Consider the following 24,968-nt stretch of genomic DNA (forward strand, 5'->3'; position numbering starts at 1 on the left):
CTGAAAGTTTTGGTCTTGAACATTGAAAAATACAACAATTTATCCAAAATAAAAATAAGTGGACAGTATTTTTGAGTTGAATATAGTTTTGTCTCAGTTCTATAATTTTTTTAAATATATATATTTTTTCTATCTACACATGTGTCATGTGTTACTGCAAGCAGCCTCTGTGTGTGTGTGCCTGACTCTAGCATTAGTTTGTGTAAACCTCTGACATCCAGAGTTGCACAGAATGAAGAATGTGCTTCATTTAGGACTTCCTTGTATTGAGGAAATGACTGCAACCCCCCCAGGGAGGACCGTCCAGACTGTCGACTTTTATCTCCTCAAGAAGCACCTTAACAAACAACGGAGTCCCTTTAGCTCTGTGTCTGCATTTAACACAATCTACTTTGTAATAGTCTTCACTTACTTACCAACATGTTCACAAGCCTGCAGCGTGGTCTAATGAACACGAGAGAGTTAGTCTACAGTGTGCATGTCTTTTCCAAGGAACGGGCCTGATACGAGGGCATGGAGCCCTTTTAATTTACAGAATAGGACAATATCAAGGTGTATGTTCCCTCTATTTGCACATGCTGTGTTATGTTATTTCTGTAAAATGGATTTATCGATAAACTTAACTTCTGGTTGGGTCGTGGTTTGACTATCAACACTTACACCTTGTGAGTGCAATATTTTGTCCACACAGGGATCCTGTAGAATAGCAACTCAATGTTTCCTCAAAGCTGATTGGTCGGGAGGTGGTTCTTTCATGTGGTGGCCTGTCCCTTGTTGTTCCTCTTCAATTCAAATGAGGAGTCTGCAGGCGCTGCACCCATCGGCCTCTTTTCAATTCCAGGAAGCCTGATGGGCGTCAAAGACTGTGCCTCGGCCCGTTCTGCACAAGAAAAACCAAATGATGGGACGTCGACCGGTTCTCTTATCACAGCTGATCCTCCTCAGATCAACAACAATAGTTGACGCACAATTATATTAGATTTGTACAATACGCTTCTGACGAGTTTGCATTGTGCGCAGGAAACCACCAAGTTCAGAAGTCATCAGCCAATCCTTGAGTCATTTGAACATGTTCTCCTCTGCTGGGAGGACCAGCTCTCTGTCTCTCAGAGGGCGTCGCCGGTTGTTCAGGTAAAGCCCCCTGAGGCCAATATGTGACACAAATATTTGAGTTTGTCTGGCAGTTGCATAAACACAGGGAGGTCGTAGGTGTGTCTCTCTGTACAAAGGCACATATTTTTGGTCAGCCCGGTTGCGTTTTCTTTAAGGGAAAAATACCACAAAAGCGAAGCCAACCCCTTATGTATCCGGTTAAACGTGTTGACTGAGTGGGTGCTGCTGTCGTCTCATTGTTTGTACCAGCTCTCTAGGAATCATTAAACACAAAGAGCCCAGGCTTTCAGGCTTTTGCTTTCTGCTCCTGCGTGGCCCATTATGGCTTTCAACTTCTGTCCAATTCACTTTGTATGTTCTCCTAGCTTGTATTGCTCCACATGATTCAGGAGCTACTCTTATTGAGGTCTATTGATTCCCACTATACCAACTTCTATTTTCCTAGAACAGAAACTGTAAATGTGGAAAAGATGTGACATGGGTCGCAACATATTGGCCATGCGGCTTTTGAACCTTTGATCTTTGATTCATGTTCTCCAACTATGTATTTGGAGTGACAGCTCTCGCTCTCTATGTTAATTCCCAACTTGATTGTTTCATCATCAGTCCAAAGCTCCTCCAAAAAGGGATTTGCACAGCTTTCCCCCCAATGTGGTCAGTCTGCTTGTGAAACGCCCCGTGTTGTGTTTTGTACGAGAGGCGTGGTTCAGTGGGCCGAGCTGCCGAGGGCTCTGCTGATCCCTCAGAGTGAACTCCACTCTTCAGCTGCAGCGCAGGATGAAGGAGCCGCAGAGGGACGGAGAAGTGGGAAACGGTACCGGCAGCAAAGGAACAGAACAGGTAGGTTCCTTGTGACCCAGGATGACACTAGTGGATCCCGGCTGGACGGTGCTGGTGGAGGTGTGAATACAAGGGTTGGTCTGTGGCTGAACGATAACAGATGAACGTTATTTCAGTGTTGACATACATTATGACAACATCGATGGTCTTATGTATTTTAAAGGTTACCAAAGAGATAATTCAGCTCTGACAAGGATTTCACAGCATTTATGTGCAGTTTTTTCCAGAAAGTTACTTCACTGTTGACATGGTTCAGGTTAAGTCAGTTAGTGCATCAGTCTGATGTAAAGGAACACAATGTGGAATAAGTTTTAGTTAAGTTTAGTAATGAATAAAGACCATTGGTCGATCTGGTGCCTGAGCGGGGGAGGAGGTCAGGCTGTCCGACACAACACAACGGCAGCATGACACCTTAGAAGTGGCCCTGCTGTTAGTTCCTTCATGTAAGATGATCATCATCATTAATATTACATTCAAATATCTAGATTTAGATATCTGCTCAGCTTCCATCTTCAAACCAAGTCACGTTGTTACTAACGCACACAGTGTTTCCACAAAAATCCTTTGGCAAACAGGTTGAACCAGTTCTCACGGTTCACAGATTACAGTTGCCAAACATATTATTTAAACCACATTGCACGTTAGCTTTTTTGGCAAAATACACAATTTCTCAGCTGTTTGCAACAAACAGATAAGTAGTTCAATAACACCAATATTACAAGGTTTTATCGCAATTCAACACAAAATGATTACTGCAGTCTCAAAATGATTCAACGCCGTTGATAGCATCCTCTTTCTGTAATATTGGTTTTATTGAACTACGTAGTTCAACTGTTCTTGTCTACTTTGTTTATTGCAAACAGCTGAAAAATACAAAACAATACAACAGTACAATTTGCAAATAAGCGTAGTACGCCATGGGGCGTGAATCATTTTGATTAAATTTGACTTGCTGATTTTGAAACACAAGTCCTTTTAGCTTTGGAGACGTTAGAAACCAGGGTTACCAACCAGGTGAGTGGCCGTGTTTGTGACACTGGAATGCTGCAGTCATGCCTCAGCTTGAACAGCGGTTCACTCATCTGTGTGATTACATGGAGTACATGGGTGGAGTACACTGATTCCCAGCTCACCTCTGAACTGAGCTGGTTTTAATGTCACATGTTCACATGAGGCTCAAACAATCCTTTTCACACAGTGGGTTTGTGCTTTAGTAAAGGGATATTATCAAACATACCTTTGCCATAGAACTCTAACAGATCTCCATCCGTAATCGGATTTTGTATTTTTTCAGTCCCAGTTAATTTGGTTCCCCATCACTTCTACTGAAAGCCTGTCATTGTTCATACTAGGCAACTGGCTATAAATAACCTTAACATCCTGCACATGCATTTGGCTATTAGTTGAGTCTACCAACCCACAAAATGTGAAACATGGTGACCCAGACCCAGACAGGAGGAATATACTGTATATTCAGACAGGAAATATAAGCCATTGTTCATGTTCTACAAACCCAAAATACGAGTACGCTCCCACAATTGGCAACTTTCTAAATGTTGCGCATACAAGACACATTGTTTTAGTAATCCGGTTAGTTTTATTCTTTGAATTAGGGAAATTAGGGATCTATCTAACTGGAGACCATTTGTATAATACTTTTATTACATTTAGTAATTTATTATATATGATAATTTCAATACATTTTGCTAATAATACTTCTGTACATTTACTTGAGCAACATGTACAATTTAGAACTTTTACTTACTTTGACAGGACTAATTTTAGGGTGTTGTTCTTCTACTTTAATTTAAGTAAAGGGTCCAAACCATTGGTGCTGTACACACATAGCAACCTAGTTTCCCCTTTGCATGTGAACAGGCTGTGTCTCCAGGACACTGGAAACAACTTGTACAGCTCAGACTAATAGTTGTTGTGATATAGAAACTGCCTTCTTTCATAGTCTGTACCTTTGTTGTTCCTGTGGCCGTCGGAATATGACGGCTCAAACAAGGAAGTAAGATGAGGTAGTATAAAGATTGACAAAGTAGTAATGTAGGGGAGCAGGGGGGGTTAAAACCAACGCACATCTCTGGTCCTGTTGGTTGTTTGGGGATTCTGTTGAGTTTTTCTTTTGACTTTGCTAAACTAGAAAAAAAGTTTACAAATTTAAACGCAAAACTGGTGACACAACTCAGGTTCATCTTCAAAATGCTGGCTGTCAAATCTGTCACTGCACTCTTAAGAATGAGATGACTTTTATATTTGGTCAACTCTATTTCTTTGTATTTCTTCCTCACAGATCTGTATTCCAAATAGCCTCAAGAAGCGGGTGTGCAATACATTTGTTGAAGACTCCTTCAGGTAAGTACGCCTTCCTTTTCTCTAAGTTGTATAAATATCAGATTACAGTGATTTGAAAGCAGATGCCAAATACTATTTCTGAAAAGTGAAGGCAAAGCAGCAGCTCTGAGGAATGGGATGAAGGCAGACAAAATGAGCCCCCTTTCACAGGCTGGGCTCGACCTCGGAGACGACGTATCCAATTTGATCAATTTGAACCGCTTTGCCTTCGCTTGCATTTGATTCAAGAATTGATTTAAGGTTTTACTCATTCATTTTAATGCATTCTGTAGAATGGTCCCAGCATACATTTATGCCAATATACACCTTTACCTAACCTTAGATATTTCAAGGAAGCTCTTCATCCCGATATATAATTACAATGGATCGGCAATTTGCTGTCCCCCGAACTGGAAAACCATCTATGAACCAGTAAAGGTTACAAAGATAACAAGTTGTGTGGGTTTGTGTGTTGTTTGTCAGTAATGGGGCGCTGTGTCAGTGTGGGCGTGAGCGGCAGGCGCATGATTCCTTGGCACCAGGGGACAACTTTGGAGAAGCTGTAGTCACTCAGTGGGACAGCAGGCAGCACTCTTCAGAGTCTCCCACCGATGCCTACGGGGAAGTGGAGTTCGCCGGCGCTGGCCGAAAACACAGCCATGTGAGTTCATCTACACTCGCACAATTTAAAACCACCATTTGGATCAGCGGGGGTAAATAGAACCATATAAGGAGTAAGGGCCCAAATTGTGGTTCAGTAGTTTGGACCAGATTTTTTTTAATGCAAATTTATGTTTTTAAAGCAGAAAACGCCATCTTCCAAAGAATTAAAAAAAATACCCAAATAAAAAGCAACGGAACAAAATAGTTTGACATACAGACATTAATTTGTGTTCCCGAATATTACATTACATTACATGTCATTTAGCTGATGCTTTTATCCAAAGCAACGTACAATAAGTGCATTTCCACATAGAGATACAAACTCAGAAGAACAAGTAACATTACATAAAGTGTTTCTGTATCTACTGCTCTTAAATGTCATTTATATTATTTCAAGGGTACAGGCAGAAATGGGAAAATATTGCTTTCCATAAACCTCAATCAACATCAAATGTTGAAACTGGGATGTAAAATGACCATGCAGGGAAATGTATTAGATGTAGGCTTAAGCCATATTAGAATTTATTTTTGGAAATTAGTGTTGTCTCAGGTGTCCTGCAGGACATATCCCTGTACATTAAAGTGGGACAGTATGAATGATATAAACATTTCTTGGGGACAAACATCTTTCTTTAAATCATTAGAAATGATGTGATGAATGCATTCCTTTTTCTGTCTAGTTTGTGCGGCTGTCATGTGACACGTCTCCTGAGACCGTTTACAGCCTGATGACAAATAATTGGGGCCTGCCCTTACCCAACTTGGTGGTCTCAGTGGTGGGGGGTGAAGATCAAAAGAAGGTCAAAACATGGGTGAGAGATGTCCTGAGAAACGGGCTGGTTCGGGCTGCACAGAGCACAGGTAAGAACCCACAGCCAATAATACCAATACCCATCTACAGCATCTGGGTCACTAGAAACCATTGTGCATCCAAACTGGAAACATTTTATACAAAAACTTTATACATACAGAAATTGTAAAATATTGTTTGTTTTGATGTCCCGTTTTGCTGGTCAGCTGTTCAGCAATATTGGCTTGTAAGGAGCATCTGACACGTCTCAACCAATGAGAGCATTTGGAGGTGTTTTTTTTTACTCAAACCAGAACCAAAGTTATTTCGAACCTGCATCAGTGAAGGGGGGTTTCTTTTCTTTTTTTGACTTTATTAATATCACGTTAACCCACCACTAATACACATATATGTGACATACAACTTGCTTTTCATTTACAGCTGCAAATATAACGGCTCTCACTGCTCTTTCCCAGGGGCCTGGATCCTGACGGGGGGGTTGAAGGAAGGATTGGCCCGCTGTGTGGGGGAGGCGGTGAGGCACCATGGGGCCGCGGCTCCAGCTATTTCCAAAAATAAAGTGATTGCTGTAGGACTGGCACCCTGGGGCTTGGTGAACAACAGGGAGCAGCTCGTCAACGCCCAGGTGACCATCAGCAGTATGCTACCATAAGCTCCTGAGATACTCCAATTGACAGTTTACACTTTACAGCTAGTGACCTCTTACATGGTTTACTCCAAAAAACAAATAGATGTGTGTTGTTTTTTATGATTGGATCTTATTTTCACATTGCAATGTGTTTTTGTCGTGTATACATCCCTCTTTCCTTTTGTCTTATGTCTGGTAAGGACGAGCATACCTCATTTGAAATTGTTACAAATTGTGTTCAGTGAAGATAAGGCGCTGTGTGACAATGTTTTATTCTGTAGTATCTGGTGAATGTCGCCTGTGGGCCACATGTCCTCCACAGGCCGAACCCTTGACAAATAGACACTCCTGGTAGAATGGACTTCACAAAGACCGGCCTCTTGCTCTGCATGCATTGGCCATGGCCTCCACAGGTGCTCCTTGCTGAGATCAGATCAGCAGAGGGGTAGCAGAGAAGATTCCATCTCTTTGTAGAGATAAACTGACTCTTTTTTTGTTTTGCCTGTTTAAAGGGCAGTTTCCCCGCTCGATACTATGTCCAGAACACAGCTCGTGATTCCTGCTGCTTGGATAGCAACTGTCAGGTTTTCCTTCTGGTGGACGATGGTACTATTGGCCGCCGAGGGGGAGAGACAGCCTTTTGTGGACGTCTGGAGGACCACATTTCCCATCAACGCACTGGCATTTGGGGTGAGACAGATTCACTCAGTGTGTTAAATATAGACTGTTATTATGCTCTTATTATACTGTGTTACTGTATTACTTAGTAATACAACGCTCCAGACACCATAATATGGCTTTTAGATCATTAATTCTACTCACATAGTTTTGTAGCATTATTGATGGATCTGCTGGACTTTCAAATATGCTGTAAAATTGAAAGGAACTTAGTACTTGTCTGCCCTCTACTGGTTGAGGTAGTAGTTGTACAGTGTGTCCCACTTAAAGAAAATGAAGACAGGGATGTTTGCTGCTGTGTGAGCAGAGGACTCAGAAAACCTTCCCTGGAAAGCTAAAGGGACAAAACAAAGGGATGTGAAATGCTGATTATTAATAAGCCGGGAGGATAAAAAAAACCTGTTCCTATCAGAACAAATCATCATCAGAACAGTTAAAGACGTCATCTGATATTGTTTCTGTAGAAAAGCTGTTGTTTTCTTCTTCTTTTCTAACTTCTTATCTTGGGCCAACAACAGGAAGTGGCAGTATTGAAATCCCGGTGCTGTGTATGCTCATCTCAGGAGACGCCAAAATGCTTGAGGTGAGGAAAGCATGCTGGTTTTGTGGATTTTAGTTGTTGGGTTGGCTATGGTCGTCTTCTCCCGGACAAACTCACTGTTGGATTCACTTTATTTAGGTTCGCAATCCGGAAATGTCCTTCCAGGCTCAACACAAAGAGTCAGCAGCATCTGTTGTTTGCCCTATTTGTGCTTCCCACCTCCCTTAAAATTCAGAAGAAAAAGATTTTGAAATTGAAAATGCTGGAATTGTAAAAGAATCCTCCAAATACACCTACACTTGTAATTTGGACAACATTCACGCTTCCTGCTTGACCACAGCAGCACTAAGGTTCCTCCATGCCTGTCTCTGTGCTGGGAGGTCTGCCTAGTGTCACCAAAAATGATCATATAGCAATGTCTAAAAGCTCAAGGCATATCATCTTTGTCATTTCGTAAAAAATAAAGTACCCAAAGGTTTGTGAGAGAGATGTAGCCACATCACTGACACACTGACCCATACACACTGTATTTGTAAATGTCCTGTTATTTATACTGTGTTCAGAGATTAGATGTCTCTCTGGGGAAAGCTACGCCCTGGCTGGTTCTTGCTGGTTCTGGTTCTGCTGCAGACTTTATCAGCGAGCTGCTGGACGGTCTCTCCTCAGTTTCCCTCACGAGCACCTCTCCTCCGGCGGAAGGGGGGGCTGAGGGGCTCACCGGATCGCTCCGCGACATGGTCCGTGACAAGGTTAAGAGATACTTCCCAGCTGAAGCTGAGCTGGAGAAACTGGTGGACAGTGTGAGTCAGACGGCTCTAATAATTCTGATATTGCTCATGGTAGAATTTAAAAAGTTGAAGCCGACTACTTCTCTCATCTTCCATTTGATCTGCCTCTGTGTCTTTGAAAATATTTGAGATGTATGATATCAAACATTTTACATTTAACATTGATTTGCTATTTTCCTTTTGCTACCTCTGTTTTTCTAGGCTCTGAGTATTTATCGGAAGAGAGAGTTCATCAGTGTTTTCCATGGAGAACAGGAGGGTTCCGATGATTTTGATATAGTTCTCCTCAAAGCCCTCGTTAGAGGTAAGTGAGTAAATATGATTGACATATAGCACTGTAAAAGACAAGAATGTCACAAAATGCTGCGAGCATTTCTTGATGACATTTGTTTGCAACAAATGTGTATTTCCTCATTAACATTAACATGTACAGCTCGGTCTGACAGCCAGAGCTTTAAAGGTGAGCACAAGGATCTTGAATTACATTCTAAATTTGATGGAAAGCATTTGATGGAAAGCATTTTAGATAAATGCTTGCAAGCAGGGAGCAGAGTTGAAACACACACCAAGTCATGATTCAAGTCTACTCAAAGCTTTCCTTCTACAGCGTTGAGTTTTATAGCCTAAAACACATCTGTGCCCCTTTCTTCAAGGGAGAGGGGGTCTTATGAGCTCCACTGGTCACCTCCAAATCCCAGGGAGAGAGATGCTATTGTCACTCATGATTAAAGGAGATGGAAGAGAACACAACAACTTTACCCACATGAGTTTGTGGTTCACAAATCATCCTGAACATCTGTTTACAACAAAGCATGTGTCACTTCAAAAGGTCATACACTCTGACCACCAAGACAGGACATTATTTGAATTTGACCAACAGCGACTTTACAAAAAGCATAGCTCATAGAACGTAAAAGGTGCTAGTGACACCCACATATCCTCTACAAAACATCTGGGAAATCACTGTCTCATTTGTTGTACAGCACATGTAAATGGGGGTGTTTTTTTTGCATTTGTGTCAAGCTAGTAAACAGGTGTCCAGTGAACCCAATGAGTGCACTGACGAGCTGAAACTAGCGGTGGCCTGGAACCGAGTGGACATCGCCAAAACGGAACTCTTTAATGGCGGCATCCAGTGGAAGGTCAGAGTCCAATCATGAACACACTATACACCCGGCATGAAGACGGTTTACCGGGGTTGGTTACAAATCGGTTTCTGCCTGCTTCAATCACATAACACTCATGAATGGGTTTCTTCTTTTAGTACGAGGACCTTGAGGACTCCATGACAGACGCACTGATCAACAACAAGCCTCAGTTTGTGCGCCTCTTCTGCGAGAATGGACTGAATATTCTGGACTACCTGACGTACCGCCGCTTGGAAGGCTTGTACCGCTCGCTGTCAGACAGTTCACTGGCCTACGTTCTGCTCCAGAGGCGTCTCAGCGAGAGGCTGGGGCTGGCTGGATCCCTGCCCAACCTTCATGCACCTCAGACAGCGCATCTTAAGAGTCGTAAGAGTGGGCGAACGGGACCCGCTTCAGCGAAGGAGCTCAACCTGTTTGAGGTGAGAAAGATGAACAGCAGGTTTGATTACACTGTGAAAGGTGTACAGTGGGTGAAAGGATTATCTAGCGCCAGTGTCATGATCACTGAATGAGTCTCACATCCTGAGGAAACGAGCTGTTTATCTGTATGTCAGAGGATACTTCTGTAACTCTTTACATTACATGTCATTTAGCTTTTTTTACGCTTTTATCCAAAGCGACTTACATTGCATTATAACCCATGCGTTACATTTAGCCTGGGCATCAGTTAACAGCAGTTAGGAGTTAACCACTAACCTTGCGGTTCCAGGCCCACCACGCTACTCCTTGAGCCACCATCTTGCCAGGCAACAGCAGGGTGAACAGGTTGTGGCTATTGGGACTTATTGTCTTTTAATATTATTTGGGATCCATTGCAGGCTACTTTTGTCACAGATTTCACTGAAGCTCGAGATGGATACCAATGAGGTCTTATTCATCCCTCTGATGAGCCCTAATGTCCTGGGTTGGGCCACTCTGATGTTGAGTTCCAATCAGGTTGCTTTCTATTGCTCCTCTGTAAAAGTGAAAATGAACTTGGCACAGTCCCCTACCCTCACCTTTTGGTGAAACCAAAAAGAAATGTGATACACAGTATGTCAGCCTAAGTCAGCTGACGTGTAATTTTTGTAATGAAACAGCTGAGGGAAGTGCATTCCTGCCACTACAGTGCCTCTCGCGTCTCACCTGCAACTCACTGTTTCTCCAGCTTTACCAAATGTTGGTGTAGCGCTATGTTTGTTTACTAGATGTTGGCATTTCCTTCAACATCAATCCAGCTGCTGTTTTGCTTTGTTTAGATTGTTTTGTAGATCCTTATCTGCCCATTCTTCTTTTGCAACCCTTTTCTGTGGTGCGCAGGTCACATGATTTGGTTCAGCCTCCCAAAGCTTTCAAGGAGGTTTGTTTCCAGCCATTTTTAGGCTCGACAAAGGTTAGGTGTAAGGGGGATTAAACCTTGGCGGGTTCATGTGATTGAAAATGGACATCTGATTGGCAATAGATAGATAGATTCATTTGGGCATCGACTGACGTCAGTGTAGTCTCAAAACATAAACAAACATACAAGTGCAGTAAAGTTAAACAATTACAATTACAAAGTTTAACGTTACCAACGGGCAGGTGTTACCTTGCGTTGTTAACTCCTGCCATCAGTGTATGTATAGGTGGGATTTGGTGGAGGATGACATGTAGTGTGCTTTGAAGCCCTGAACAAGGACAGTCCTTTTACTCTCATCATTAGTTTAATCCCATCCTCAGTGGATACTAGAAGTGGCCGGTCCGCTGAAGGCAGGGTAGACTTTACAGCTGACTCTTGAGGGATGGTGGTACTACGCTACAGAGTCTTCCCTCTGTTTTCAGTCAGCCCCAGGACTTCAAAAGGGAAAGGGAGCATTGGTTCCAATAAATTAAACAGTCCCTCATAAATTGGATGTGACTATTTAAAAAAAGCAATCTTTAGATTTTTGCACATTTTTTCGACACTTTGCACCCTCTCTTTTGTTTCTGATGATGCTGCAGGTGTCCCGCCTGCTGTGGGACCTGTTGGGTGATGTCTGTCAGCATTTCTACTATGTACCTTTGGGTTTGAACCCCAGCACCAACACCAGGAAGGCTCTCAAGGTAAGTGAGTGGGGAACTCTCTCTTTTTGTTGCTTTTGCAGCTTGAAATGAATACAATCTGAAAAAGAAGTGCTTTCCGCTCTGTGTGAGGCAAAAGTTTGCGTAAGCTATGATATTACACCTTTAAATCTCTGAACCAACAGGGGGACGTTCAGTGTTATGATACACTAGGTTTTAACAAGGGAAAAAATGAATGCTGTGATAGCTTTGGTTTTGTTGTTGGAATACTGGAGTACTGAAGTTATAAACTATAGGATCATCTATTTGTAGGGCAATACAAATACAAGAAATCTCTAAAAACATCAGAAAAAGCCGCTGACTAAATTTAGAATCCATATTATAATGATAGGTGGCAGTAAGAGAGACAGTATTTCATTCTTCTGATCTGACTCACCCACAATTGTCTTGTCTGGTTGTGTCTTGCACAGCAAGTCAATAAGATGCTGCAGGGGGAGTGTAAATACCGGGACCAGTGCTGCGTCTCGCCCTGGGCCGCCCTCTTTATCTGGGCTGTCCTGCAGAACCGCCGCGAAATGGCTGTTTACTTCTGGGAGATGGTAATAGTCACCTGCAATATTCCACGACTTCACTGAGGACATTATGGAGTTAAAGTGTTGTAGGAATTGTTCAAATGACATTTCTTTCTATTTCTTTGTCAGGCAGGGGAGTCAGTGCTGAGCGCTCTGGGGGGCTGTAAGATGCTGAGGGAGCTCTCAAAGCTTGAGAGTGAGACTGACAGCAAGCTAGCCATGAAGGAACTGGCACAGACGTTTGAGGACCTGGCCCACGGTGAGTCAGACCACCGCCAGTTCTGTTTCATCGGAATCTTTGAACTTAACCCCATGTAATCACTTAATCTGCATATCGATGATATAGAACGATTGCACAGCACTTTGGGAAATCAGAAATATTCAGTGGAGACATTCAAATGAATGAATTTACTTACAACAAATTCACCTCAGAGTATTACCCTACAAAAAGGGGAAATGACAAGTTGGCATTCTGTGGGCTGCTTATTCATTGTTGACTATGTCAATGGGCATGGTTAACAAAGAAGTGGGGTTTATTTTGGTAACGGTAACTTTTCTGTTCTCTTTTTAATAATAATAATGAACCAGACAAGGAAAGCAGAACCAGAAAGTGGGAACAAGTAAACAAACAAAGTAACAAGTAATTACAATCGATGTCATGTGTACAGAATCCATCCATCCATCTTCAAACGGCTTATCCTGCACAGGGTCGCGGGGGGTGGGGGGGTGGGGGGAGGGCTGGAGTCTATCCCACCTGACTTAGGGCGAGAGACGGGGATGTGTACAGAATGAACCATGTAAAATATGCAAAAATTGTTCAATTCCTATAACAGAAATGATTCAAATATTGAGAGAAGTAAGCCAGATGTATGGCAGGACCACTGCAGGGACAACCACCATCAGATATATGACGACACTATTTTTTTTTGTAACTTTTGGGTTGTTGGCGTGGCGCCTTCTTTTTCTAGTGTTGAAAATACAGTATTAGCATTACAGCACAAATGGTAATTGTGTTACGTTAAAACTGAGGTGACCCATACATTTCACATACATTGCAGTTTATATAGGCTATTTAAATAATGATATAAATGTATAATGATGACATAAACTTGAATTAAGCAATGTGATTGGTTTATAGCTGGGTTAAAAAAAATCCTTTTCACATTCAATACTCCTCCTCGTTGGAGAAAACCTCCGGGGCTGGGCACCTCCATGGCTCAGAGTGGTGGTGTGAGTCTCTGTCTCCATCATTCTCTGCAACCAAGATAACAAATGATGACACGATTCCATGTTTTCTGTTTTGTTTGTGTGTCCAGATGTATTTGCTGAGTGTTACCAGAGTAGTGAGAGCCGCTCCTTTACTCTCCTTATAAGGAAGTCTCCTGTGTGGGGCGGAGCTACGTGCCTTCAGATGGCCACTGCGGCTGATGCTCGCCTGTTCTTCAGCCACGATGGGGTTCAGGTAGAGATACTGTTCTCCTGCCAACAGTAGGACTGTTCAAATGACTCTCATAGCTGCGACTACAGTGTCTGAATGGTGTGAATGTTAGATAGTGCTGATGTGCAGGTGTCACCTTGAATGGCAGCTCCTGTCATCAGTGTGTGAATGGGTGAAGGATGACATGACGTGTTAAAGCACTGTGACTAGAAATTGAAACAAATACTGCACAAAAATATGTTATTAGTGAGTGTAACGTTGAATGGCTGCTGTTTTCTGTAGTCCCTGCTGTCTCAGATCTGGTGGGGTGACATGGAGAGGAGTACTGAAGTCTGGAAACTGGTTCTCACCTTCTTTCTGCCCCCGCTCCTCTACACAAACCTTATCAGCTTCAAGTCAGTGTTTTGTTCATGTTGTGCTATGCTAAGCGATTATTCTGTTACTTTGTTTTTAACATCAAAGAGATTCTCACTGCCAACTAAATACCGCGGCTTGATCAATATGTCCTGAGCTTCAAACTATGGCTCTCAAGGTATCCCATGCACTATGGTAAAATAATTCAACACCGACGTGGTTTCACACAAGAAACAATCTCTTGTATCTTTTATCCCGTCCACCCCCCCCCCCCTCACATGCCCCCTACATATCTCTCCTTTTGAAGCTACTGTATGTCAGTTGTCAGGATTAATTTACGCCTCTCACACAGAGATTAAAGGGTGCATCGCGGCGCAAGTATCAGATGGTCAGGAAAAGTCAAGAGACCCTGATTCAAGCTCTTTAGCACTTCAGTCTTAAAGGTCTCCCAAATGCTACAACAAGAGCCCCACCTATACAATGGTAGAGGGAAACACTTCATATATGAAGACCATGTCCTTGGAAAAAAGCTGTTTGCACAAATCATTCAGAAACGTCCTGTTGAAGCCTAAATCCTAGAAGTTGTGTGGGAACCTCTTGTTGTCGTAGACTCACTGACGTGCGGTTAACAGAAATTCAGCGATATGGACTATAAGAAGGAGGGGACAGCGCTGCAGGGGACAGGGTTGGAAAAAAGACCTCAAGCAGGGTCATTTTGTTGTTATAGGCTTTAATAATCATCCTTGAGGTATTTTGACCAAATTATGTTTTAGACATTTGATTTAGACCATACAGAACTAGGGCTGTTCAAATTTCTCAAAAATTACGTTCAAATATTCGCTGTAAAAAAACATCTTTCATTTTCAAATATATATTCCAATATCTGGTGTCTACGTCACGTCCAGACTGAAAGTCACGCCACTGCTGATGCGCAGCGTCTTTGTGTCCTTGTGTGCTTGCTCAATAACAGGATAAATTAATGCAATGAGACTGATAAACTATGAAAATTAATTCAGAATGATTGATATGTTTTTTCCTTTTTTATTCAAATGTGCCTATGGTTCGCCAGGATATGAAAACCTATGTTGTGGTGGATGTTTATTTTACAGAGCACTAGAGGAGGATGATAAGTCTGTAGAGGTCCACTACGACAGAGACACTGACAGTCTGGGTGGAAATGATGCCACCGTCTACTCCCTTGATGGCATACAAACGTAAATTCAAATATGTAACATAATACAAATTTAAGAGGATTGTGTGACAGTTTGTAACAAATGTCCCTTATTCTTTGTCTGGGGTCACAGTGAGGAGGAGGCTGAAGAGTTCACGGCTCTAAAGGAAAACCCAAAACGTGGGTTTGCATCACTTTACTGCTTTTGATAATTTGGTAATTCATTCATACACTCAGTGGCTGCTCTACCCCTCTGTTGCACACTTTCATTTGATACTTTAGCCTTAGTTTTAAACCCTTGCAGGGGCGAATGGACCGGCCGACAGGGAGGTGGGGGGTGGTATTTGTAGGCCAAACTGCCGTGCACAAAAAATTGATTTTTGTTTTTGTTCACACTTTCTTCGGTTCCGTAGTAAGGGAAACACTGTTATGATAATGAAATTCAAAATGATGATGATTTGAAGTACTCCAGGGTGTTGTTCATGAGTGTGGTAAAATGGTCTGGGAGATTAACAAACGTTATAATATCGTAACTCTAGTTCTAAAAGCATTGACAAAGCAATCTACTGCCCTCTGTCAGTCATTCTCTAACAGTGAGTGGAGGTGGGCAGGAGGGGGACGGGTGAGGACCAGCAGGGGCGTCAGGGCATTGACAGAGGGAAAGAGGGGACAGGTGGGGTCCGGAGGGTGGATCGGGGGAGTGACGGTGTGGAGATGGGGACCGGTTGGTGGTCAGGTGGGTGAAGGGAGGCAGAAGAGACGGAGAGACATGTTTGTGAGATGGTGATTTCAGGCAGTGATGTGGACATGGAAGAGGAGAAGGGGCTTAAAGGCCCACACCTGAAGAGGAAGTCAAGGAGCAGCAGAGGGGGCTCTCGGGCTAAGAAGGAGTCAGCCAACAGAGGTACAGAAGCAGCGAGGGGAGCAGCTGAGTCCTCTGACAGCATGTTGAGGACTTGTGTGGTGGGACAGTCCTCAGCAGGTAGGGTGATCCCACAGAACAACAGCTAGAGGACTAATTACGCCCCCTACTTCAGGAACAACTGCCCTGACATATTTATATTCTATCTATACCTATTCCTATAGACCCCAGATTACAACTGTGCACTGTACTGAACTGGACTTTCATTTAGATAAATCCCATTTGTTACCTCTTCTTTAATTTTACAACTGATTATCCCTATTTCCGTTTACTACTCACAGAAAGGTAAACTCAGTATTTGAGTTCTTGATTCACTTATCTCTATATAACATGTGTCACATTGCTGTTAGTTTGTATAGAGTTCAATAATTAGTTAATTAATCCATCTGCAATTAACAACGTTAGCAATGGCTGTAACCTTGGCCATATGTACCTGAGATTGGTTGTTCTAAATTGATTTTGCATATGAAAGGACATGGGGAGGACGTTTAAATCCATGCTCAGAGGACAGCCCCGCTTCACTCGTCTCTCAAATTAAAAGGCATCAACTAAAACTAGGGTTAGGGTCCACTTACATTCACATGGAATGATCTAACAGACATCTCACTAGAGATGATTTTATTACAGCCCAATAGTAATCATGGAAGCCTCTTTTTCTGTTTTGTCTAAAAATATTTATGTAATAATGTACAAATTGTCTTCCTAGTCGACCTTTTAATTGCACAGTTGTTCTTTATCAATAATTTTACTAACATATAATTTAAACTATTAATTATTTGAGCAGTTATCTTGCACCCTGTATTCATAAGTTTGGGGTCTGTGGTTCTATAATCTAATCTAAAAAAACAGAAGTTAAATATTGGGTTAGCCACTGAGTGTATGGTAATATAACCTTTTTGAATCCTTCCTGTTTTCATTATTTTACTTCTCCTTTCTTCAGGTTCTTTGCCATCAAACTCCAAGAGACCATTCATTGTGTCACGGTGGAGACAGTTCTGGTTTAGCCCTGTTACCTCCTTCCTTGGCAACGTGCTGATGTACTTCCTGTTCCTTTACCTGTTTGCCTATGTTCTTTTGGTGGACTTTAAGCCCCCGCCCCCTGACGGCCCATCCACTCTGGAGGTGGTGCTTTACTTTTGGGTTTTCACCTTTGTGTGCGAAGAGATTCGTCAGGTTGGTTGTTAAGACAATACGATGCTCACTCAGATTGCCACATAGTTTTACTGCTTACACTGTTTCGGTGTGTGCTAAGCTTTTAAACTATTTCATCCATTACTCCTCTCTGGTTCACAGAGCTTCTTTGTGGGCAGCACCTTTGTGCTCCAGAGCATGAAGAATTACATCGAGGATGTGTGGAACAAGTGTGACTTCACAGCCATCACTCTCTTCATCTTGGCTGTGTGCTGCAGGTGACATTTTGTCCTCAGAACATGGCTACACTGTAGTAGATCTCGAACAATCTGAAGAAGACTAGTTGATTTAGTGCAGAGTTGATTGGATGAGATACAGGTGAGCAGCTGGAGGTCAAGAGCAGAAGTAGCCATGCCCACAAACAACACAGGTCGAGTCAAAAAGAGGGCAGAGAATTAAAAAAAACACAATGAAAGGCTAGAGGACAGGCAGATACCATGTCAGTAGATTTTTTATGTATTATCTGGTTGTAAAAGTTCATAATAAAGGTGGCTATATTGTGTGACATAGGAATGCTCTGTTTTGTCTTCCAGAATGTTTTCCTGGTCATACTTTGTTGGCCGAGCTGTCATGGCCATAGATTTTATGGTCTTCACACTACGTCTGATTCATATCTTTGCCGTCCACAAACAGCTTGGGCCCAAGATCATCATCGTTGGCAAAATGGTGAGTTCACACAGAACTAAAAAATATGTAATATTATAAACGTGAAAAAAGATATGAGGGCCCAAATTCAATAAACAAGGTTTTGATTATCAATAGCGTGTATAAAACAGGGCTGTCAACATAAATGCGTTAATCTGCGTTAATCTGCATTAATGTGGGTGAGATGAATGCAACAAAATATTTGAACCGGGGTTTCTACAAAACCTTGGAGTGAGATTTTGTTGGGGGTGACCAAAATGTTGCAGCGCACTTTTTCATTATTCAAAGTCTCCCACCACACGTTCCATCAAAGCGCAACAAATAAAGTGCTTAACGTGTGTAACGCATCACAGGAGGCAGGAGTAGACCAGTGCGCAGATTTAATCAGCAAAGGTACAAAAGGGAGTAGGCTAGTCATATCCAGTATCCAAACCCAGGAGCAGGTAGATAGGCAAAGGTACCGACAAAGATCAGGCAGGAGGCAACAAGGTCTGGAACAAACAAGGAGTCTTCAACACGGGGCCAAACAGGAGATCAAACTAACGCTCAGAATGTGATGGGAAACTAAACAAGACTTCGCAAGGAACGCAAAGGAATCAGGGGTATATGTACAGACCAGCTTGATGGGTAACCAGACACAGGTGTGTAGGCATAAGTTGGCGTACACAACAGATGGGCAGACACAAAACAGAACAATCCAACGAGACAGTAAACGGGGGGAATTTGGGGTCCAGATTTGAAAGCCCCAGTACTCAGGGGAAGAGGAGCGCTGGATGGGGACACATTGCTTCAACAGTAGCCTTTTTAAGCAATAAAATGTAAAAATGAGGTATCAGAAGCTGGTTTGTCATTTTCTAAAATCTGTGGGCAAGTTTGATTGATCACTGTGTCATAGATATTAAATACTATGACGTTAATCACTGAGGATGTCACCTATCTTACTGTATATGGAATACATGAAATTAGGTTAATCACTATTAATGTAGAGACACATATGAGGTTCAGGTACATTTTCAATTGAATTTATATTGATGTCCTTGCATTTAACTGTACGAGGACCACCACACTGAGTATCAGCCTTTTGATGTTTATGTTACAAGAAGACAGTAGGCATGTGTGTGGAATGTGTTACTATCCAGTAAAATATTAACTGTTTAATTGTTGTAACTGTATCCAACCTCCTCTTACTTTACAAAACTATTATAAAGCTAATGCAGTGTGATGTAATACAACAGCGCTGAATTAAATGTTCACCTCAGTAACCTTTATGTGTTCCTATCATCCAACATGAATACAAATTAGATATATATATATATATATATGTCAGTGTAATCCAGTAATGTTCAGCACCATCACAAACTACAGCTGCTCCACTTCATCTTCTTTAGAAAGATGTTTGACTGTATAACAACTCTGATCTGATCCTTTGAGATATGTTGCCTAATTATTTTATGTCTGATATATATGAGTGGTACAGACCACTATTCTAAGCTTGCTGCTATTCTACTTCCATCTCAACATCTAATGCGCGGCACACAGTCTGCAGAGGACCACCGCCACCAAAATAGACACTTTCTAAAGTGATTACGGATTAATTTAAAAGAAAAACATTTATTATAAATAACATTGTAACGATAACAACATTCGTTAACCGCCATTAAATCAAGATTAGGGAATTTCAAAATGTGCGATTAATTATTTATAAAAATCTTCCGCACCCATATCCCTCTCACAGATAAATACATATTTATGTCCTAAGGACAGCAAAGTCAAAGATTATGAAAATGGATGGTTTACCTGAATGCCCACCCTCCTTTTGTTGTTAAAAAAAAAACTCTTATTCATGCCTCACAACATGACCAATGCTCTAACATCATCCATCTCTGGTCTGTCTTTGCTTCTTGCAGATGAAGGATGTTTTCTTCTTCCTTTTCTTTCTGGCTGTCTGGCTCTTGGCTTATGGAGTCGCTAATCAGGCACTCCTCTACGCGTATGATCCACGTCCTGATTGGATATTCCGCAGGGTGTTCTACAGACCATACCTGCACATCTTTGGACAAATACCCATACATGAAATGGATGGTAACCAACTCAGTCAATACCTCTGTCGACACAATTACCTTTGGTTCCCTCAATATCTATAAAGTTTGTATGTTGTCCCAGTGCCCTCGTGGATCCTCTCTGTCTTCACCGGATTCTTCCCACAGTCCAAAGACATGCAGCCTTTGTTAATTCATGACTAAATTGCGCATAGTTGTAGGTCTGACGGATGGAAAGTCAATAGTAGTCTGTCTCCATGTGTCAGCCCTGCCATAGTCTGACAAAGTGAACCCTGCATTCTGCTGGATGTCAGCTGTTGCTGCCATTCATAGCTACCCCTTAAGGTGCTTGTAAATGAGCTGCAAGCATCCTGCTGTTTAATGGACCTTTTTTTGTTTTTCCATCTAGCTGATAAATTGGTGGAAATACCCTGTACAAACAACGCCACCCTCATTGAAGCAGGAGCGGAGCCCTGCATGAGCACCTACGCCAACTGGCTGGTTGTCATCCTCCTTGCCATCTACCTACTGTTTACCAACATAGTATTGGTCAACCTACTCATTGCTATTTTCAGGTACTCTTGCATTTCCAATGGTTTCTTCAGTTCCATTGGTGTTGTTCAGATGAAACCGTTTTCTGTATATTGCATAATGACATTTAAATTGACTGTTTACAGCCACACCTTCTCAAAAGTACAGGAGCACAGTGACACCTATTGGAAGTTTCAGCGTTACAACCTGATTAAGGAGTACCACTCAAGACCCTGCCTGGCCCCGCCCTTCATCATCATTTCACATCTCCACCTTTTTATCAAGAGATGCTTCCGCCAGATCCCTTCAGTCAAAAGCAAAGACTTTGGTGAGAAGTAGAACATTACAACAGAGGACATGAGTGAAAGGAGGACAATAATTTATCAAGCTGCAGTAAAGAAAATATAAAATCCTAGAAGACATGGGCATTCTTGAATTAGCTGTTGCATGAGTACTGTTTAGCTAATGGAGTTGGCCCATTCAGTGAAGATGTGGTTAGTTAGTTTGGAGAAATTACGACTACGCTTAGTTCAAAGTCCAGTTGTCCCTTGCATTTTTGGGTTGATGTCACCTTCCCTTTCCCTTCTTTAGCAATAATTTTTTTCTAAGCCTGTTGTCATGTAATGTTCTATTAGACGCTCAGATAACTAGTACTCAGAACAGAACCGTGTTGCTTCTCCATCCATTTGAAGTTGTTTAATCTATCAAGGGTGGCTCACAGAATGACCAATGACCCATAAACCAGTTTTTTTACTGAGCTTTTCTGTCCTCAGTTCTCGAGTTGCAGGGCAAGAAAGCTAGCTGCCTCAACACATGGGAGGCTATCCAGAAAGAAAACCTGGTCTCAGCTCAGAATAAACAAAAGAGAGAAAGCGACACAGTACGAATTAAAAGTACATCTGTCAAGTAAGTTGTATGTGTTATTGTTGTGACTTTTTGAAATGTTAAACAAAATGAATGTGCTATTTTGGTTCTCAAGGTCAAAACAGACCATTTGTTATATGCAATAACATTACAACATGTTATTTAGCTGACACATTTATCCAAAGCAACTTACATTATAACCTTGCGGCCCCCAGCGCACTGCACTACTCCATGCGCCACCATCGCCCAATTCAATTTGACTGGCAAAAGAAATGGGGGTATAAAACCCATTCATTATATTAGCATAGAGCTATCAAAGGGACCCCAGAGATGGTCCCGGACAAGATATGTCAAATCTCCAACATGTTCTGGCTTTCCCCTTGGGGTTCTTTTACCAGATGGATGTGCCTCCAAAACCTCTTAAGCAAGATGTCTAGGAGACTGGTATCATCTCCTGGAATGCACAAGACATTTTGAGTTGAAGACTTTGCAGACAGATAACTCAGCTAGTCATTCCCAGTTCACCAAGTCAGTGTTATATGAGAAAAATATATGCTTATTCCGAAAGTCCTCTCCACCTGTCTGCATGTCTCGGCCTTAATTGGGCACACGGCGAAATGGATCTCAGGAGGCGGGTCTGAGAAGCAGTTTAGCCAATTGCTGATTAAAGATGTGTGACATACCATTTATTAATATATATATATATTCATCAACAATCTATCTTCAGTAGCAGGTGTCCCTGTTTGAGTGAAGTGGTCTAATACTCAGCCGGGATTTGTACTGGATTTCTATATCTTTATGCCAAAATCCAGTAGATATATAGTATATATATATATAAAAATACATTCTGTGGTGTTGGACTGACTCACTAACTCGGACATTCCAGATGAGATTGCAGTGGGATTACTTGTGTGTATTTGTTTCTGCAGGGTCGACAGCGTGCTAAAGCAAATGGCAGAGCTACGTGACCACGACAGAAGGCTGCGGCTGCTGGAGACAGAGGTCAGCAATATTGTGAACGTGAGCCTAGTGAGGCTGATCCAAACTGGTTATAATCACTTTTCGTCCCATTGAACCATATTATAGGGTTTTTGAAGGCCAGAACATTATGAGTTGTTTAACAAAATGATTATTTTCAGTAAAATGTTTAATTTTGAAATCTCTAATAAATCTATTCCAATCAAAGGCTTCATTAGCCCAGACAGACAACTAAACATTTTACACATTTTCCATCTGTACCTCCAAGTCTGTGCCATTAATCTACAAATCCGAACACAGTGGGAGTGCTTTGTTTCACTGTGTATGATCCATGAATCTGTGGGTAAATGAATATGTATACATATCTGTGTGTAGTATGTGTGCATGGTGGGTCTGGTTTCCCCTCAGCTGTTGGCTGTGCATGCTCAGCACTCATCTGTTTGTGTCTCTCAGCTGGAGTACTGCTGCAGCGCTCTCTCCTGGATGACTGACGCTCTGTCTCAGAGTAACCTGATAAAGGCAGGCCGCCTGCCCTCTGCCCCTCAGAGGTAAAACCACATCTAACCCTAACCCTGTACAAAATGATGCAGTCATAGTTTGGATTGTTGTTACGGAATAGGTTTAGCAAAAATAGGGCACTTCTTGTACAGAGGAGACTCGTGGCTACCCAAAGAACCCTATATTCATCTCAATGTCTTGCTAGTGGTCGAAGGACCCACTCGAAAGTGGTCAAAATTGAAATCAAATTATGTAGCATTATTGTCCCCAGATAAGAAGCTGGCTTGATGCCACTAAGCCCTTACGGTATGATTAACTTAATATTATAATATATATATATTATAGTTGTTTTTTAAATACTATGTTGGCATAAAGTTGTTCTTCCTTTTTAGTTCTTTGCTGCCAAAGATAATCAATATTTTGTCTTCTTGGAGGATTCGATTTTGGATTAATAATATTCTTTTCTCTGGTTGTAGATCTGACTCTAATGTCTCCAAACTGACTACCTGAACTCTGGGATCACACACACACACACACACACACACACACACACACACTGTTACTCAGGACCAAAGTGCTGCATGTTGGCTATTCTGGTCATCATGTCCATATTCTTTTTGTTGTTTAAAGATTCATTTTATATGCTGATATATTTGTCCACAGCAGTACTGCTGGCATGTATACTGTCTGCTACCGTCTAACTAGGTTTGTATAGCCTTTTAAGATGAGATGAAAATTGAAGACAAAGATATATGTGTCATGTGCTAAGGGATCTGCATGGAATCAAAGACTGTGTACGGATGGCATCATTGACTTAGCAGCTTACTATTGTCCATGTCACTGGACATGTTGTAGTCCTACACTAAGCAACACATTTAAGTCCTCTAGATCAAATGGACAAAGTCAGGTTTTGTTAAAGGAAGGATTTTACTTGTGTCATGTGAAACTAGAAAGATCCCTGTCTTCTATACATATGTTCTAGTCTTCTGACCTCATTGGCTCTTTAACACTTTGTGTCATGTCCATCATTCAGCCATTCACTGTAATAGCTAACATGTATGTAACCTTTCAAAATGTTTAATTGTCCAAAGTTATAAATTGCAAGTTCTGGGATGGTGTGGCCATGAAAAATTATTGATCTGGAGGGTCTCACATCATATCCTATAAAAAACCTGTGCTCTTCAAGAATGCCAACAGTACCCTAACCTGTGCTCTCTCACCCATGGCCAGTACTCCTTTCAGAGTACAATTATGCATCCCTACCTCCCTCAGACTATTCCTCATAACTTCTCTTTGCATCTCATACTCCCTACACCTCAACACTACGTGCTCTCTTCTCCACACCGGTCACACAACCCTGTCTGGTGTTTCCCTATCATTTTTAGTGTTTTATTTAGTGGACAATGACCCAGCCGTAACCTTGTCAGAACAGTTTGTTCTCTCCTATTCCCACTTGCGACCCCATTGACTTTGATGCTCTTTTGAATGTGATTGTAATGTCTCCCTTTCCCTTTTCTATCCCACCTATCTTGCCACATTTTATTGATATTTCCCCAGTCAATACTCTTGATCTCTGCCTTACTAATACTAAACTTCATCTCTATGTCCCCTTTCTTTAAAACCCTTTTTGCCAGCTCATCCGCCCTCTCATTCCCGCTCACCCCAACATGTGTTGGAACCCACAGGAATTTGACCTGACCTCCCTGACTGGTTATTCTTGTGGCTGACTGAAGGACTTCGTTGAGTATGTCCCGTCGACTGGTCAACTGAAAGGACCTTATACTTGCTAGCACTGAAGATGCGTCTGAGAAAATCAATACCTTTTCCAGTCTTGCCTTTTCCACCCATCGTAGAGCAACCAGCACTGCCACCATCTCCACTGTGTAGACCCCTAGATTATCAGATGTTCTCCTGTTAATTCCTATTCCTTTATCTGGTACTGCCACCCCAAACCCTGTCCCTCCTGTTTCAGGTTTCTTAGCACTGTAACAAATGGACCCTGGAGGCGAACTCAGACTCAAGAGCAGAGCTCTCAACCTTTATTTAGGACGACAGGTAGCAGTTAAATCCAGGGACAAAACAATACAGGAAATCCAGGGACAGGCAGTAGTTCGGTAACACAAGCGGCAGAAGACGGATCTGGTCCAGGGGATAGGCAGGTTCGTAGTCAGGAGAAGACGGAAGGTCAATGCGCGG

The 24,968-nt window shown here is 42.1% G+C and overlaps 1 protein-coding gene across 1 annotated transcript; it reads left to right on the forward strand.

Moving 5' to 3' along the window:
• Window positions 1-1,760: 1,760 nt before the first annotated feature.
• Window positions 1,761-23,885, forward strand: trpm4a (transient receptor potential cation channel, subfamily M, member 4a). The gene is made up of 28 exons (XM_037475744.2): window positions 1,761-1,953; window positions 4,253-4,314; window positions 4,777-4,954; window positions 5,637-5,817; window positions 6,223-6,392; window positions 6,908-7,085; window positions 7,592-7,656; window positions 8,178-8,414; window positions 8,604-8,706; window positions 9,426-9,544; window positions 9,667-9,969; window positions 11,510-11,611; window positions 12,040-12,168; window positions 12,271-12,400; window positions 13,458-13,603; window positions 13,862-13,974; window positions 15,043-15,147; window positions 15,238-15,284; window positions 16,967-17,199; window positions 17,320-17,435; window positions 17,751-17,883; window positions 19,770-19,944; window positions 20,311-20,476; window positions 20,579-20,760; window positions 21,206-21,338; window positions 22,226-22,298; window positions 22,728-22,822; window positions 23,249-23,885. Exons 1-28 carry the CDS (start codon window positions 1,891-1,893, stop codon window positions 23,280-23,282), a joined length of 3,771 nt encoding a protein of 1,256 aa, XP_037331641.2. The 5' UTR covers window positions 1,761-1,890; the 3' UTR covers window positions 23,283-23,885.
• The last annotated feature ends 1,083 nt before the right edge of the window (window positions 23,886-24,968 follow it).

The sequence above is a fragment of the Pungitius pungitius genome, chromosome 12 (assembly GCF_949316345.1).
Source record: "Pungitius pungitius chromosome 12, fPunPun2.1, whole genome shotgun sequence".
Lineage (NCBI taxonomy): Eukaryota > Metazoa > Chordata > Actinopteri > Perciformes > Gasterosteidae > Pungitius > Pungitius pungitius.